Here is a 14,230-nt window from a genome sequence, read left to right on the forward strand (position 1 = left end):
TAAGGCAGATACTCCCAGAGCGGCAATTTTAGAGACCTCCTCCTAGGAATGCATTCCTTTCCCAAGGTTATTCGTTGCTGGGAAAAGAATTAAGTGATGTTTCTCCTATTTGCTTTCTGCAAGAAGAGAAATGTGATGCTGTTTTGCCCAGCCCTGCAGGCAGTCAGAGCTTATGGTTATCTCCCTTGTTCCTTGAAAATCACTGTTATCTTGTTCTTTTTTAGGATGCCCAGATTTCATATTGTTCAAACACACACGTTTTACAAACAATCTGTGCAGTTAACGCAATCATCACAGGGTCCTGAGGCGACATGCATCCTCAGCTTACGAAAATGATGGGATTAAGAGATTAAAGATGCATAGGAAATTATAAGAGTATTGATTGGGGAAGTGATAACTGTCCATGAAATCTTCACAATTTATGTTCAGAGATTGCAGTAAAGACAGGTGTAAGAAATTACAAAAGTGTTAATTTGGGGAACTAATAAATGTCCATGAAATCTTCACAATTTATGTTCTTCTGCTGTGGCTTTAGCCGGTCCCTCCGTTCGGGGTCCCTGACTTCCTGCAACACTTGGTTAGAATTTCTTTTCTTTCAGAATGCTGGAAATAGGTCCCCAATCTCTCCTGGCTTGTAAGGTTTCAGCTGAGAAGTCCAAAGCCTGATACGGCTCCATTTGTATGTGATTATGTAATCTAACCTTTTTCTCTGTCTTTAAGTATTTTTGTTTGTTTGTTTTGTTTTGCATTAACCTTGGACAGTCTTGTGACTATGTGCTGTGGCGATCTTCTTTTTGGATAGTATCTTGCAGTTCTCTTGATTTTTTTGTATCTGGATGTTTACTTTTCTAGCAAGGTTAGGGAAATTCTCTTGAATTATTCCCTCAAATATATTTTCCAGGTTATTTACTTTTTCTTCTTCTTAGGAATGCCAATAATTCATAGGTTTGATTCTTTTATGTAATCCCATATTTCTCAACGACTTTGTTCATTTTTTAAAATTCTTTTTTTTTTTTTTTTTTGACCAGGTTAATTCAAAGACTATTTTTCAAGCCCTGAAATTCTTTTTTTCTGTTTGGTCCCATCTGTTGCTAAAGCTTTCAATTGTATTTTCAAATTCCTTAAGTGGATTTTTCAGTTCCAGAAGCTCTGATTTCTTTTGAATATGTTTATTTCTTCTTTTATTTTCTGGATTGCTTTAGAAGTTTCTTTTATGTTGATTGTCAACTCTGTCTTGGATCTCATTGATCTTCCCTGCAATTCATGTTTTGAATTCTTCATCTGTCATTTCTGAGTTTACATTTCAGTTAGGAACTGTTGCTGGAGAGCTAATGCTATCCTTTGGTGGTATTACTACATTTAGAGTTTTCATTGTGCCAGAATTCTTTCACTGGTTTCTCCTCATCTGGAGATGGTTGCACTTCTAATTTTTGTAATTATTTTCATGTGGGTAGAATTTTTTTCTTTGCCTATAATTGTTTTTTTCTTTTCCTTTCTTTCCCTCCCTGTTGGGGTGTGACTGTAGAGAATGCTGGGTAGATTCTTTTGGTTTTGCTTCTATAGTTCTGTGCACTTCTTTCAGCAGGTTTTATATTGGGCTGTGCATCTGACCTACAAGCCAGTAGATGGTGCTTATAAGAGTCAGTTGTAGCCAGTGCTGCTGGGTATATACTTGTTTAATGGCAGAAACTCTCTGTTGCCTCAGGCGGTGGTCTGAGCTCCCTGCTTAGCTCCAGGAGGATGGGGCCATGATTGGTGAGAAGGACTGGGCAAATCTGCAAAAGGTTCACTCATGGCAAGCACAAATACCAGTGCTGAGGGTGAATCCAATGGGCAGCTACCAGGTACCCAGAAGTTTGCCTAGGCATAGAGCTGGGAATCCCCTTCAGCCCTAAGTTCCCTGCATGGGGAACGGGGTGGCCTAAATTCTTAATCTAATAGAGTTGGCGCTCCAGGTGCCTGGAGGTCTGCATGGGCGCGGAGCAGAGAGGACCCACCTATACCAAGGCCTCTGCACAGGAGGAGTGAGGCAACTCAGGCTGCCTCACCAAGCATGCAGGTGCTTTGAATGCCTGGAGATCTGCCTGGGCATGTGACAGAGAGAACCCCCACAGCCCCAGGATCTCTGCACAGGAAGGGTGGGATGGCTCAGACTGCTGATTCAGGTGAGTGGGATCTCTGAATGTCTGAGATATGCCTCTGTGAAGTGGAGAAGACCCCCTTTAACCAAGATTTCTACACAAGAGGAATGAGGTTACTCAGGCTCCTGAACCAGACAAGCAGGTGCTTTGAATGTCTGGAGATGTGCTTGGGCATGTAACAGAAAGGGTCCCCCTACACCAGGATATCTGCATGGGAAAGGTGGTGGGGCAGCATAAGCTGCTGATCGAGGCAAGCTGGTTCCCTGAATGTCTGCAGATCTGCTTGGGTGTGTAGTGGAGAGGATCTCACCATGCCATGATCTACATCCAGGAAGGATGGTGCCAGCTCAGGCTGTTGAACTAAATGCGCAGGTGCTCTGAATACCTGGAGATCTGCCTGGGCATGGACCAGAGAGGGTCTTGCTGTACCACAGTCTATGTCCAGGATAGGGTGGGGTGGTTTAGGCTACTGATTCAGGTGAGTGGGTGTTCCAAATACCTGGAGATCTGCCTGGATATGGAGTGGAGAGGGCTCTGCTGCACCACAATCTATGTCTATGATGGGTGAGGTGGTGCAGGCGCTGGTCCAGGAAAGTGGGTGCCCCAAATGCTTGGAGATCTTCCTGGGAATGGAGCAGAGAGGGCCCTGCTGTGCTACAATGTATGCCCAGGAAAAGTGGGGCTGCTCAGGCTGCTGGCCCAGGCAAGTGGGTGCTCTGAATGCCTGGATTTCTCCCTAGGGTGGAGTGAGAGGACTCCACTGCACTGTGATCTCGGGAACAGGCTGAGGCACCCAACAGTGTCTTGCGAGGATCAGTTCATGTTGCCAAACTGGCCCTGGCTGCAAGCCTTGCTGCCCAGGAAAAACTGCAGTGGTAGTAGCTCTCCTCCTGCCCCAACCCTGTGACTGGGAAGAGCACAATTCCAGTGCCTACTGCTGAGGTACTTCCCACAGTTCTGCTTGTGGAGGCCCTGACCCCACTCTAAAACAGGTGCTCCAATCTCTGTTCTAAGACTAAAATGCATGAATGGCCATGCTGCCAGGTTGTCAAAGAATGGCTAACTTTGTATGTGCCCTCGTGGGGTTTGGCTGTGTCCCCACCCAAATCTCATCTTGAATTCCCATGTGTTGTAGGAGGGACCCTGTGGGAGATAATTGAATCACGGGGGGAGGTCTTTCCTGTGCTGTTCTCGTGATACTGAATAAGTATCACAAGATCTGATGCTTTTATAGGGGAGAATTTCCCTGCACAATCTCTCTTCTCTTGTCTGCCACTGTGTTGGATGTGTCTTTCACCTTCCGCCATGATTGTAAGCCTCCTCAGCAATGTGGAACTGTAAGTCCATTAAACCTCTTTCTTTTGTAAATTGTCCAGTCTTGGGTATGTTTATCAGCAGTGTGAAAATGGACTAATACATGCCCTGATTAAAAATGGCATTCTGCTTTTGGTCCTGAGTTTGGGAACATGTCTGCAGCTTTTCCCAGTTTCTTTCCCTCATAGCATCTCCAAGACTGTCTCCAAGTTAACTCCAGGGATTGGGAGAAACAAAGTGCTCTCCTTCAGCCAGGATAGCTCGGAACCCCGGTGGACAGGTGAATCAGAGGGAAGTTCTCTGCCTCTCTCACCTACTGGGACTTCACTCACTTTTATCAGCCAGACACTATCATGGGGCCTATTTGTCAGCATTCTCCTCCCTGGAATCTGGGGTGTCTTTTGTGATTCTGGTAGATCTCTGTTTTCCTTTTATGCCTTATCTTGTGACTTCCAAGTGGCTGTGTCATGCTCAAATCCTCTAATCCACCATGTTGGTGAAGCAGAAAACCAGAAACAAATATTTATTGAATAACCAAAGTACTCCCAGCATTGCACCAGGTTGTGTAGGGCGCAAAAATAATATAGATATGTCTCTCTTTAAGGAGTTTACTAGTTGGGGAGAAGTGGCATATATTTTATGATGATGTTTCATTGATTCTGAGTTGTACGTTTTTTTCAACTAACATCTCTGAAGTCAGTATAAGTCTTAAAATTGCAGTCAGCTAGACATTAATCATGACATTTATCATTGCTTTCTTGTGTGTGAACTTGTCATAGCTGTGTTATAAATGTAATTGAATTATGTGAGTTGGGTTCCATATTTGTGATCTTAATTACTGGGTTAAATATCTTCAAAAGGATCTCACTGTGATATGACATCAAAACAGAAAGGCACAAAAAAGCACAGTTACATATGATAAAAGTCTATGTCTTCATCAGTTTAAAAGAGTCTTCCTATAGGTTTAAAATAAAAATTCCAGTTGGAAAAAATAATATTATAGATTCATTAATAACATATTTTTAATGTCTAAAATGTTTTTCTAAAAAATGATGAAGTCTTGGATTTGATGAAATACACTTGATTATAGAGTCCTGATATTCTGTGTTCTAAATATACTGATCCCTTGGTATCCATTGGGGGTTTTGTTCCTGTCCTCCAAATCCGCCCACCACCCTGCCGGTGATACCAAAATCGATAGATCCTCAGTTGCATAGTGTTTGCGTATAACCTATGCATACTCCTGTATACTTTAAATCATCTCTACATATAATACCTAATATAAATGCTGTGTAAATGGTTATTATACTGTATTGTCTTATAGAAATTTGTATTTTTATTGTTTTTTCCTCAACATTTTTATCTGTGGTTTGTTGGATATGCAGATTTGGAACCTGCTGATGCAGAACCTGTGTACACAGAGGGCAAACTGTGTCTTTCAGATTTCTTGTCTCCAGTATTACCTCTTTGAATCTATATCTCTTGCTTATAATATTGCAGTGATTAGTTTTGTCTCTTTCCAGTCTTCTTTTTTTAACCCAGACATAATGTCCAAGTTACCATTTAAAAAAAAGTTTGATTTTTAACTGACAGGTAGTAATTGTATATATTTATGCGACACAGTGTGGTATTGTGTATGTGTATATATATATACACACACACACACACACACACGTACATACACACATTGTATAATGATCAAATCAGACTAAATAGCATTGCTATCACCTCAAATATTTATTGTTTCTTTGTGATGAGACATTAAAAATCTCTTCTATCTATTTTGCAATATTCAATAGATTATTAACTATTCACCCCTGCTGTGCAATAGAACACCAGAACTTATTTCTCCCATTTAAAGTGTAACTTTTTATCTGTTTACCAACTACTCGTTTACTGTTACCTCATTCTACTCCTCCCTACTTTTCCCAGCTTTTGATAACTGCTATTCTATGCTCTACTTCTGTGAGATCAGATTTTTTAGATTCTCCATATGAGTTCGAGGTCATGCAAATATTTGTCCTTCTGTACTTGCCTTATTTCACTTAACATAGTGTCCTCTAGGCTTATCTATATTGTCACAATGACAGGATTTCATTCCTGTTTATGGCTGAATAGTATTTCATTTTGTATATATACTGCATTTAAAATAATCCAGCCGGGTGTGGTGGCTCATGCCTGTAATCCCAGCACTTTAGAAGGCCAAAGTGGGAGGATTGTTTGACCACAGGCATTCAAAACCAGCCTAGGCAACATAGTAAGACCCCATTTCTGCAAAAAATAAATAAACCGGACATGGTGGTGCATGCCTGTGGTCTCAGCTACTTGGAAAGCTGAGGTGGGAGGATTGCTTGACCTTCTGTGGTTGAGGCTGCAGTGAGCTGTGATCATGTCACTGCATTCCAGCCTGGGTGACAGAGTGAGACCCTGTCTCAAAAAAAAAAAAAAGTTCATTCTCTGATGAACACTTAGGTTGATTCCATGTCTTAGCTATTGAGAATAGTGCTGCAGTAAACTTGGGAGTGCAGCTGTCTCTTTGACATACGAATTTAATTTTCTGTGGATTTTATTCCCAGTAGTGGAATTACTGGATACTCTATTTTTAATTATTTGGGGACCCTCCATACTGTTGTCTGTAATGGCTGTGCTAATTTATATTACCACCAACACTGTATAAAAGATTCCCTTTTTCCACATCCTCCTCAGTGTTTGTTATTTTTTGTCATTTTGATGATAGCCATTCTAAGTGGGTTGAGATGATACCTCATGGTGGTTTTGATTTGCATTCCCTTAATTATTAATGATGCTGAGCATTTTTTCATATACCTTTTGGCCATTTGTATGTCTTCTTTTGAGAAATGTTTATTCAGGTCTTTTGCCCATTTAAAATTATGTTATTTGTATTTTTGCCGTTGAGTTGTTTCCGTTTCTGGGAGTGAGTGCCAAATTCCCTGTTATTGTATGACAGTCTATCCTTTTAGGTATATTCATATTTGCTCCAATGTAAGATGCATATATATTTATAATTATTATGTTATCTTTATTGGCCCCCTTATCATTATATAATACTCTTGTTTCTTTTTACAATTTTTGGCTTAAACTCTGTTTTATCTAATATAAGTATAGGTAGCTACTCTTGCTTTCTTTTGTTTTTCTATTTGTATTGAATATTTTCCCTTTCAGTCTCTGTATGTCCTTACGGAGGATTTGAGTCTCTTGCAGGCAGCATAGAGTTGGGTCTTGTTTTTTAAATTCATTCAGTCTCTCTGTTTCTTATTAGAAATTTTGATCCATTTACATTCAAGATTATTAATAAGTAAAGACATACCTCTGCAATTTTGGTACTTCTTTTATTGTTGTTTTGTAGATCCTTCCTTCCTCTCTGGGTGTCTTCCTTTGTGGTTAAGTTATTTTCTCTAGTAATACGTTTTGATGCCTTGCATTTTACTTTTAGTGTATCTATTGTAGGATTTTGCTTTGTGGTTACCATGAGGCTTACAAAAAACATAACCAGTTATTTTAAACTGCTAACAACTTAATTTTGATTGAAAAGAAAGAAAACGTACATTTTAACTCCATTCTTTTCCCACATTTTGAATTTTTGATGTCACAATTTATACCTTTGTATATTGTCTCTTAACGAAGTACTATAGTTATTATTTTTAATAGTTTTGTTTTTTAGTCTTAATACTAAACATAGGCGTGGTTAATATACCACTATTACTATATTAGAGTATTCTGAATTTGTCTGTTTACTGACTTGTGCCAGTGATTTTTATACCTTCAGAAGTTTCTTTGTTACATGTTAGAATTCTTTTCTTTCAGATTAAAGAAATCCCTTTAGCATTTCTTGTAAGACAGTTCTGATGGTACTGAATTCCTTCAGCTTTTGTTTTTCTGGGAAACTTTTAATCCTCATTTCTGAAAGATGGCTTTGCTGGCTACAGTATTCTTGGTGTTTTTGTTTGTTTTTTCCTTCAGCTCTCTGAATATATTCTGCTTCCTCCTGATCTGCAAGGTTCTTGCTGAGAAGTCTGCTGCCAGGCATATTGGAATTCTTTTATATATTAACTTACTTCTTTTCTCTTGCTGCTTTCAGAATCCCCTCCTTGTCTTTGATCTTTGACAGCTTGATTATAATATGCCTTGGGGTAGTCTTATTTAGGTTGAACATGGTTAGTGATCTTTGACTTTCCTTTATCTGGATTTTATTTTTCTCCAGGTTTTAAAAATGTTCTGTTATTATTTATTTGGATACGCCTTCTACCCTTTGTCTTTCTTTATTCCCTCTTGAACTCAAATTACTCAAATATTTTCTCTTTTGATGCTATCCCATAGATATCCCATAGATCTTGTAAGCTTTCTTCATTTCTCTTTAGTCTTTTTTTCTTTTTTCTTCTCTACCTGTATATTTTTCACTTATCCTGCCTTTGAGCTCACTCATTGTTTCTTCTGCTTGGTCAATTCTGTTGTTGAAGCTCTCTATTGCATTTTTCACTGCTTTCACTGCACATTCCAGCTAGGGAACTTTTTTTAAAAATTTCTTTTATTTATTTATTTTTTATTTCAGTGTCTCTGTTAAATTTTTCTGATAAATTTCTGAATTGTTTATCTGTATTTTCTTAAAGTTCACTCATGATCCTTAACACAGCTAGTTTGATTTTTATTCTGACAGGTCACACATCTCCATCTTTTTAGGGTCAGTTATTGGCAACTTATTTTGTCTTTTTGGTGAGGTCATAATTCCCTGATTGTTCTTAATGCTTGTGGATGTACATTGATGTCTGCTTATTAACAAATTAGTTATTTATTCAAGTCTTTGCAGTGTGACTTTGTGCCCATCCTTCTTCAGTGGGCCTGTCTAGAAATCCAAGAGTGGCTGTTGTCAAGCCTGTGAGTACTGCAGCCATTTCAGCGGTAGAGGGCGCCTTAAGCCCATTTTTACCACGAGTCTCCCGAGGGCTTCCAGGATGACATGGTGCTCCAGCCAGGATATACCTGATGATCACTCAAGGTAGGGGTACCCTGACTGTGAGAAAGTTGGCCAATGACCCGAACCTGGAAGCCTGTCCCATTTGCTTAGACAGATGCATGTTTCCCAGCAGCTCCCTGCACAGATGGGATAGTTCCCCAACTGCAGCAAAAGGAACTGGAGCTGAGACTGGGACCCCTTATATTCTGCTGTAGGGTGGAGGCTGGTTGAGCTTGCCCCAGTGGCCCACATCCATGCTTCCCAGTAATTACCTGCATGGATGGGACAGTTTACCAACTGCAGGGAGAGGGGCTGGAGCCGCGTCTGGGCCCCTTCTCTGCTGTGGAACAGAGGCTGGCAAACCTCCAGGGTAGCCCAGGCAGGCAAGCTTCCCCCAGAAGCTCCCTGCACAGGTGGGACATTTCCCTGACTGCAGTGAGAGAGGCTAGAGTGTAGAGTGGGATCCTTTAGGACCTGCTTTGGGACAAAGGCTGACAGGTCCTTCAAGGAGGCTCAGACAGACAAATCATTCCTGAGTTGTGGATATGGGTAAATCTTCCTCTGGGTCCTTGTGCAAGCAGTAATAAACTGGGCCCATGGCTGGGTGACCGAGGGGTTGGAGCCAATTTACGGGATAACTTTCAGATCTGCTGCCAAGACCAATGCCAGTGGGCAGATGAAACTTCCTGCTTAGGCACTAGTGTGCTTGATTCCTTCTAAGTCTTTTTTTTTTTTTTTTAATTAGTATTTTGGAAGGTTTGATTTTTGTTTTGTTATTTTTAATCAAATACATTTATATATCTTAAAAGTTCTTTATATACTACCTTTGTTTCCTGCCATAAACAATACTAAACTGTTTCTTCCCTTTTCCTGTATCATTTAATTTTAGTTACAAGTATTATCTTAATGCCAATCACTATGTTCATAAATGTACTTGGGTTTATCCCGGTTGATTTGAGAGCTTCAAGTTGTAACTCTTTTTTCCAAGCAATACTTAAGAAGTTAGTACACTTAATTTCACCTTTCTTTTAATTTTTTTGTTTTTTAAAAATAATATATGTTACTTTTACATCCCTTGAGCTTGTATCATTTTTATACCATTTTGTCAGTTTTATCTCCATTTTTAAAAAATTGACACTATTTTTTAGAGCAGTTTTAGGTTCACAGCAAAATTGAAAGTACAGAGTCCCCATATACTTGGCTGTCCCCACACACGCACAACGTCCCCCACCATTAACATCCCCTACCAGAGTGGTACATTTCTTAAAATTAGTAAACCTCCATTGACACATTGTCTCCCAAAGTTCATAGTTTACATTAGGATTTACTCTTGATGTTGTACATGCTGTGGATTTTGACGAATGTATAATGACATATATCTACCATGATAGTATCATACAGAGTAGTTTCACTGATCTAAAAATCCTCTGTGCTCTGCCTGCTCATCCCTTTCTCCCCAAAAACCCTGGCAACCACTGATCTTTTTAACATCTCTGTAGTCTTACCTTTTCCAGATTGTCATACAGTTGGAATCATATAGTGTGTAGCCTTTTCAGATTGGCTTTTTTCACTTAGTAATGCACATTTAATCTTGTATGTCTTTTCATGGCTTGTTAATTCATTTTCTTTTAGCAGAAAATGATATTCCGCTGTCTGGACGTACCACAGTTTATCCATTCACCTCATGAAGGCCATCTTGGCTGCTTCTAAGTTTGGGCAATTATGAGTGAATAAAGCTGCTATAAATGTGTGTGTGCAGGTTTTTGTGTGGACATGTTTTTGACTAATTTAGGCATATACCAACAAGTGTGATTGCTGGATCCCATGGTAAGAGGATGGTTAGCTTTGTAAGAAATTGCCAAACTATCTTCCAAAGTAGCTTTACCATTTTGCATTGTCACTAGCAATAAATTAAAGTTCCTATTGGTTCACATTCTCTTTAGCATTTGGTATTACCAGTTTTAATGCCCCAAAGGGGGATTAAAAAACTATATTGCCATCACAGTTACAACACCACTAACTCGTTTTCTGAGTTTTGGCCATTCTAGTAGGTATGTAGGGTATCTCATTGCTTTTTGTTTTGTTTTTTCTTTATGAGATTGAGTCTCGCTCTGTCGCCCAGGCTGGAGTGTAGTGGCGTGATCTCGGCTTGCTGCAACCTCCGCCTCCCGGTTTCAAGTGATTCTCCTGCCTCAGCCTCCTGAGTAGTTGGGATTACAGGCACGCGCCACCATGCCTGGCTAATTTTTGTATTTTTAGTAGAGACAGAGTTTCACCATGTTGGTCAGGCTGGTCTCGAACTCGTGACCTCGTGATCCGCCCGCCTCAGCCTTCCAGAGTGCTGGGATTGCAGACGTGAGCCACCACACCCGGCCATCTCATTGTTCTAATTTGTGGTTCCTTAATGAGATATGATGTTGATTATCTTTTCTTTCTTTCTTTTTCTTTTTTTTTTTTTTGAGACGAGGTCTTGCTCTGTCGCCCAGGTTGGAGTGCAGTGGCGCAATCTCCGCTAACTGCAAGCTCCACTGCCTCCCAGGTTCGTGCCATTCTCCTGCCTCAGCCTCCCGAGTAGCTAGGACTACAGGCGCCCACCACCACGCCCGGCTAATTTTTTTGTATTTTTAGTAGAGACGGGGTTTCACTGTGTTAGCTAGGATGATCTGGGTCTCCTGGCCTTGTGATCCGCCTGCCTCGGCCTCCCAAAGGCCTGGGATTACAGGCGTGAGCCACCGCACCCGGCAATTATCTTTTCATATGCTTATTTGTCATCTGTGTATCTGTCTTCTCTGGTGAAGTGTCTGTTTTGGTCATTTGCCCAGTTTTTAATTTGGTGGTTCTTTTCTCACTGTTGAATTTTAAATGTTCTTTGTATATTTTGGAAGCAGTAGTTTATCACATAGGTCATTTGCAAATTTTTTTTCCCAATTTGTGTCATGTCTTCTCATTCTCTTGATATTCCCATCTTTTAGTTGTAGTTCTAAAGTTAGCTGTATTTTCTTCTTACCCCAGTCCATCATGTTACGGCTTCTCCAGTTTTTTTTTGTTGTTGTTTTTTAATCTGAAACATTCTGTGGTCCACTCAGGCAAGCTCATAGGAGAGACATTTTCTAAGGTCTTACAGCTTTATGACTTTGTGGTCATACAATTGAAAGACACTTTTGCTGATTATAAAATACTCAGCTCATATTTTTTCCTTTGAGTATCTTAAAAATGTTACTTCATTGTTTTCTAACATAAATGTTGCCGTTGAAATTTGGTTCCAGTCTGATTTTTTTTCCCTTATAGGTGACTTGGCTTTGTATTTAACGTCATTATTGTGATAACTTTACATATTTTTGTTTCCGATGTTTAAATGATCTGGATTTCCCTGGACTATTAGGAAGAGGTTCCTATGAAAGAATAAATCAGGATAGCTTTATCAGTTTACATTTGAAGGTCTTTCTCCTCTGTTGTTATTGGAGTATGTGTGTAGCCCCTTTGTCTCTTAGGTAATCCTTGGTCAAAAAGGTTTTTCTTTTCTAGCGCACTGTTTCTGAGAGCTTTACATGCTTAGCATCCCATCAGAGGATACTTATTTTCTCTTTATAGTATTTTTCTGTCAACTGTTCCCTTTGGAACTTTGCCACTCCCTTCTCTCTTTATATCTGATCCTTCTTTCTCACTGTCTTCATTATCTTGCAGTTTTGTTTGAGATTTCAGAGTTTTTTTCCCCCTTAGGGTGAGACTGTCCTTCTGGTGAGGGCTCTTTTTTACATACTCCTCTAAGATGCTTGAGAGTTTAGAGCTTCATAGCACTCTTTGCTGCCTATAGGACTGACTATACAGGTTTTTGCACTCACCTGCAACTTGGAGCTTGTGTAAACCTTTTCCTTTCTCTCCATTTATTTCTTAGATTTGCTGTTCGAGTTTTTTCCAAAGATAGAGGCCTGTGCTTGTGGAGTATTTTTTAGTGATTTTTGGATTTTGTTGCTTTGTAGAGTACCTCTGTTGTAGCTTTAATTTCCTGCTGCTTTTGTACATCTGGTGATCATGCATTGTGAGCAATTTATCCACATTCTCTTAATATTCTGAGAATTATGGAGTTTCCCTTTTACTTAGTTTCATTGGGCTCTTCTCATGTCCCTGTTGGTATATCTGGTTTTTAGGAATTATCTTTGGGGAATTAAAAGACTATACTGCCACCACAATTATAAACCACTAACTCGTTATTTTATTAGTTTAATTGTGACTAATATGTAAGGAGCTTAGATTTTTTTTCTCCCTGTGTTTGAAAGGTTAGGGCTACTTAAGCATACAAAATTGCGTATTTTTAATATCTGAATAAGGGAATTTTAAATCATCTATATGTGACCTGGTGAGGAGTTGAATATAAATGCAGAATGTGATTTTTGTTAACATTTTTCTTGATTTTAAATGCAAATATACATCATTTATATCTAGTTACATTGTTTAATGGGTATAGTCTCCTAACAGCTGTTTTAGATAAGTACAGTATGGTACATGAAGTTACCTGTAAGTAAATAGCTTTTAAAGCAAACATGAAAAAAGTGAATTTTTATTGAAATTAATATGCATAATTCCCTGCTTGATGGAAATAAGTATGTATAGCAAAAAGTTAAAGGAAAAAAGAATTAAGTCATTTATTTTCACCTGTAATATATATTTTTATATATTATATATGTAATATATAGTTTTAATTTTTGAATATTTTATGAAAGAAATGTGAAAATTTAATTTGTTAGTTGGGATTTTCTGTAATTTTGGACTTGCCTGATTGTCTTCCACATAGCAGGTGCTAGATAAATATTTTCAATGTGAACATTGTAGGTAGCGACAGTATTCATATTTTATAATTTTATTAGTAAAGATTATGTAGTCTGCTGAATCTAACTTCCAACTATGGAGATCCAAAATAAAATTATCAATTTCTCTTAGGAACTGAAGTTAAAAGATGAAGAATGTGAGAGGCTTTCAAAAGTGCGAGATCAACTTGGACAGGAATTGGAAGAACTCACAGCTAGTCTATTTGAGGTTGGTCTATTTACATCTTGGCCAACAGCAGCATCTTGACTTTTATATATTGACAAAATTGTATTTTGAGGGAATCTTGAAAAAGATTTGCTTAGCTTCATGTATATTTATAAGTCCTCTAAGCAAAAGAGAAATCTTTAAGCAATGTAGAATTTACAACTTAAAATGATGTGAAAAGAAATAAAAAACAACTATGGGCTACCAGTATCAGATTGTTTAAAAATGTATGTGTGCAAAGAAAGGAGGCAAATTTTAGTATTGATTTTTTATTTTACCAAGTATTTATGGGCTACTTTAGATTAACTACATATGACTCTACAACTAAGAGGGCAAACTCTGAGATAGTCATCTTATATGGGATAGTTTGAGAAATGGTAGAAGGCACATCTGCTTGTAAAAAGGCATACTTTTTATATCCAGCCCGCCACCAGGAAAAGTTTCTACCTAACTGGAGCAGTGTTTCTCCATAGGGGTGCCACTGACATTGTAGGACATTTAGTGTCCTTGGTGTATTAGGGTTCTCCAGAAAAACAGAGCCTATACATATACATATATAGAGAGATACAGAGAGAGAGAGAGAGAGAGGGACAGAGGCACGCATTATTATAGGGAGTTGACTCTTGCTGTTATGGAGGCTGGCAAGTCCCAGGGAACCGCAGTGGAAGTCACAGCAAACAGGAGGCCCAGGGGGGCTGATAATGCACTTCCAGTCTGACTTTGAAGGTCTGAGAACTGGGAAGAGCAAATGTTTCAGTTTGAATCTGAAGAC

General features: G+C 39.0%; 1 protein-coding gene across 4 annotated transcripts in view; it reads left to right on the top strand.

Annotated features, from left to right (window-relative positions):
* RAB3IP (RAB3A interacting protein) overlaps positions 1-14,230 on the top strand; it is a 65,055-nt gene that overhangs the window by 29,274 nt on the left and 21,551 nt on the right. For all 4 annotated transcript variants that reach the window (XM_025402942.1, XM_025402944.1, XM_025402941.1 and 1 more), the window contains exon 4: positions 13,366-13,461. In XM_025402942.1, coding sequence (XP_025258727.1) covers positions 13,366-13,461 — 96 coding nt within the window. The remainder of the gene's footprint in view (positions 1-13,365; positions 13,462-14,230) is intronic.

This window comes from Theropithecus gelada, chromosome 11, assembly GCF_003255815.1.
Source record: "Theropithecus gelada isolate Dixy chromosome 11, Tgel_1.0, whole genome shotgun sequence".
NCBI classification, from domain to species: domain Eukaryota; kingdom Metazoa; phylum Chordata; class Mammalia; order Primates; family Cercopithecidae; genus Theropithecus; species Theropithecus gelada.